Raw genomic sequence first — 4,099 nt, forward strand, 5'->3', positions numbered from 1 at the left:
GTCCTTTTCCCTTTGTTTTGTCGGCTTTTCTTCCCTTTTAGCCTTAAATCCCAGGTAGCAGTAGCCAAGGTAACAGCAGCAACAGAGTCCAGATCTGCACATCATCACTGTTTCCACAAGTTTCATGCATAACTGAAGCCATTTCTGCATGCAACACCACGCTGGCCTTCCTCCAAGGGACATTTCTCCCCCCTTCACCACCACAGCTTGTTGCCTGGGAAGTGCAGCTTTGCTTTCCCATGGACAACAGACCCTCTCCTCCCTTTTCTTCCCATTCCCCACCACCCCAGACACATGGGAACGTGCATCACAGCACCAAGTCCACCCAGTTCACTTGCCTCCAAAAGCTTGGTGGCTTTCAGTAAAGTCCCATGATGGCAGCTCCAACATCTTTGGAAGGTCTTCTGTCCTTGACCAGGAAATTGATCATGCTCTCTGACTTAATCAGCAGGTTACAGCCCAAGAAGAAGATGCCAAACATGACAGTTAAGGAGAGGACACAGAGGACAGCAATCTGTACCACCCTGGTGATGTAAAGGCTCCTCTCATCAGGTACCAGGGCTGAGGAGCTGCCAGCAGTAGCCAACACCGAGCTGGTCCCGTTGCAGCAGGTCATGAGCATCCCCAAACCTTGGGTCCTGTTGGGATCAGCTCCCTGCTCCAAGAGTGTCTGGTTGAAAAAGGATCCATTCATGGTCTTAAATGGTGATTCCCAAAGCTCTGGGGATGGGGAGAGGGAAGTTGGCTGGTTCCCCTGCCCACCCCTTAAGTCCTTGGCAACCTTCTTCTCACAGCACCTGGGATGGAGGGGAAACTTCCTGGAGGTGGGATGCCAGTTTGATGGCTCCTTCCTGGCACCTTCTTGCCTTAGAACCAGCCCCTAAACGAGCAAGAAGAGAGAGAAAGGAAAGGCACAAGGGGGTGCAGGGGAGAGGAAGGCAGCTGGAGCTTGCCCCATGCCTCCTGCCCTCACCAGTACCCCCTGGGAGCTGCCAGCCCTGAGCTCAGGGACAGAGCAGTTCCCCCCCACCACCACCCCTGGGAGCAGGGAGAGCTGATTCCTGCAGCCTGGGAGCTTCACAAATGCAAGTTTCAAGCTTCAAGTCTCCCCTGTGTTCAAAGGAGGAGAAAAACACCCATCACCAAACCCAGCAACTCCACCCCCTTCCAGCCTCCCCCCTCCCAGCACCGCCTTCCTCCCACTCCACTCCTCACCCAGCCTGCCCACCCCTTCCCTGCCTTGCCAGGGGTAGCTGCACCCACCCCTGTGCCACCCCCAGCTGGGGGCTGACCCCTAAGGGCCTTGCAAAGCACCACCTAACCCATCCTTCCTCCCAGCTCCCTTCAAACCTGCCCCTGGAATCAGCTCAAGCATCCACCCCAGACCACCGTGTCCGTCCCCCCACCCCTCCCCACCCTCAGAAGGTTCAGGTCAGTGCTGCTCCTGCAGCTCCTCCACTTGCTGCTCTGTGCCACCCACTCCTTCTCAGCACAGAGCTGTGCCGGCCCAATCCAGCCCAGTCCACCCCCAGCTTTGCTCACTGATGCCTGTCCTGTGCCTCCAGCTGAGAGCTGCATCTTTAGCATCCTCTGGCTGGAGGGAGGGAGCTGGGGGGGGAGTTCCTCCTCGAGCACCTTTGTCTCTCTTTTTTGCCCCTCCTGCTCCTTTAACCTCTCTGGAGGGTGCTGAACCCCAATCTCTGTCCCCCCAGCTCTGGATCCTACAGCTGCATCACTGCTGTGCCCAGGGCTGCAGCATCACAGCCCCTCAGCCCCACTGACACAGCCCCAGGGGCAATTTCATCCCTCCCTGTGTCTGTTTCAGCTCCCAAAGTGCCACCACGAGCCAGTCAGTGCCCAGGCACCTCTGGGTCAGGATTGAGCCTTCCCATGGCAGGGCTGTGCCTGGGGAACTGCCACAGCCCAGCTTTAGTCTCTCTGGAGGGTGCTGAACCCCAATCTGTCCCCCCAACTCTGGATCCTACAGCTACGTCACTGCTGTGCCCAGGGCTGCAGCATCACAGCCCCACTGAGGCAACCTCAGAGGCAATCTCATCCCTCCCTGTGTCTAAGTTCCCAAAGTGCCACCATGAGGCAGGCAGTGCCAAAACACCTCTGGGTCAGGACTGAGCCTTCCCATGGCAGGGATGTGCCTGGGGAAGTGCCACAGCCCAGCTTTAGTCTCTCTGGAGGGTGCTGCACCCCAGTCTCTGTCCCCCAGCTGCCCAGGGCTGGAGCATCACAGCCCCTCAGCCCCACTGACACAGCCCCAGAGGCAATTTCATCCCTCCCTGTGTCTGTTTCAGCTCCCGAAGTGCCACCACGAGCCAGTCAGTGCCCAGGCACCTCTGGGTCAGGATTGAGCCTTCCCATGGCAGGGGAAGCGCCACAGCTCAGCTTTGTTTGCCTGGATGGAAGGGAAGAGCAGCTCAGCCCCTTGCCATGATGTGAGGACCTTGCCCTGATTTACCTGTGGACATCTTGACATTGTTTCTTTGCCCAGCCCCTGAAGGGCACTTTAATCAACCTAAAACAAGAACTGCTCACTTGCAGCTGAAGGCAGGATCCTGAGCTTGGTAAAGGTCTTGATAAAGGTCTTGATGAAGACCTCTGGGGTGGCTGTGCCCCTGCTTCAGCCTCTGTGACTCCAGGGGCTCACAACCTGTTTGGTTTGGGTTTTCCCTGTTGCTTTTTCCCTCCTTGTTCTGCACGTGGCTTTTCTCTCCAGGGCAGTTTGCAACCAGAGGGAAGGGGAAAGCCCTGATGGAACAAGAGCATCTGGTGCTGCTGAAGCTGAGGGTCAGGAAGAATCCCCAGGGGAAAGCAGAACATCCCCAGTGCCTCAGCCCTGCAGGGAGCTCCTCTCCACAGCTCCCTCCCAGCCTCGAGGAGTTTCTGCTCCCTCTTGTGGCCTCAGCTCCAGCTTCTCCCACAGCACCCCAGCTCAGCTTCAGCCTGCTGCACCCATCCGTGGCTCCAGGGTCCACAGTGAGGGCTGTGGGACCACCCAGCTCTCCAAGCATCCCCCTGCATGCTCCCTGCCTTCATCCCAGTGCTTCAAACCCCAGAGCACCCCATTGTTATGTGGTGGAGGGAGGTTCTGCTGCCCCTCTGCTCTGCCCTGTTGAGGCTTCATCTGGGGTCCTGTGTCTGGGCTCCCCAGCTGCAGAGGGCCAGGGAAGTGCTGCAGAGAGGCCAGCACAGGGCCAGCAAGATGCTCAGGGCACTGGAGCATGTTCCTGCTGAGGAAAGGCTGCAGGACCTGTCAGGAGGATGGGGTGACACTATCTGCTGTGGTTCCCAGAGCCAGGACAAGCCATAATGGGCACAAACTGGAACACAGAAGCTTCAACTGGCACAGGAGGAGAAACTCCTTCAGTGCTGGGGTGAGGGAGCCCTGGCCCAGGCTGCCCAGGGAGGGTGTGGAGGCTCCTTCTCAGGACATCCCTGTGTTGGATCATCCTGTGTCATTACTGTCCCCGAGCCCTGTCACTTGGTGGGAGAGAGCATGCAGAGAAACAGCCTTTCTCTCCCCTTTTTGCCCCCCCTGCAGCCTGTCCTTTGCGTGCCTCAGTTTCTCCCATCTCTGAGGAGGATCTTGGCACTGAAGGAGAGCTTTGTCAAACCCCTTTGAGAGCCACCAGCCAGCAGCTCCAGGACAATCCCTGTGCAAATCCCACTCCCTGGGCTTGCTCAGCACAGGAGCAATTTCTGAGGACACAGAGTTGGGGCGAACCAACACAGATGAGAAGAAAATCAGCTCCAAAGCTGAACTTCTCTCCCTTTGCCATGACCAAACACGAACTGCTGGTCTCACCAGCTCCAATCCTTGGCTGTGTCTCAGCTCCCAGCTTCATTTCAAGCACAGATACTCCCTTTTCTCCCAGTTCCCTTAGGGAGGGGAGCCCAGAAGCCTCCCCACCTCTCTGCATTTGCTCTGTTGCCCTATAAATCCTTGCTCTTTCTGCCTTCCACGCAAGGGTTAAGCGAAAGAAGGGAGTGAGCAAGAGGTGGAGGGTTTTTTTTTGCCAGGCTTTAGAGAAAGAGCCTATAGGAAAGAGCCTATTCCCAGCTCGGGGAGCGGGGCTGGAGGTCAGCA

General features: G+C 57.3%; 1 protein-coding gene across 1 annotated transcript; it reads right to left on the bottom strand.

Annotated features, from left to right (window-relative positions):
* Window positions 1–358: 358 nt before the first annotated feature.
* RPRML (reprimo like) lies at window positions 359–694 on the bottom strand. Its single transcript, XM_010203216.1, has one exon. It carries the CDS (start codon window positions 692–694, stop codon window positions 359–361), a length of 336 nt encoding a protein of 111 aa, XP_010201518.1.
* Between the last annotated feature and the right edge of the window lie 3,405 nt (window positions 695–4,099).

The sequence above is a fragment of the Colius striatus genome, chromosome Z (genome assembly GCF_028858725.1).
Source record: "Colius striatus isolate bColStr4 chromosome Z, bColStr4.1.hap1, whole genome shotgun sequence".
Classification (NCBI taxonomy): domain Eukaryota; kingdom Metazoa; phylum Chordata; class Aves; order Coliiformes; family Coliidae; genus Colius; species Colius striatus.

Bases quoted from the DNA above. Each gene is read 5' to 3' on its own strand.
- RPRML (XM_010203216.1), bottom strand. From the start codon at position 694: ATGAATGGATCCTTTTTCAACCAGACACTCTTGGAGCAGGGAGCTGAT.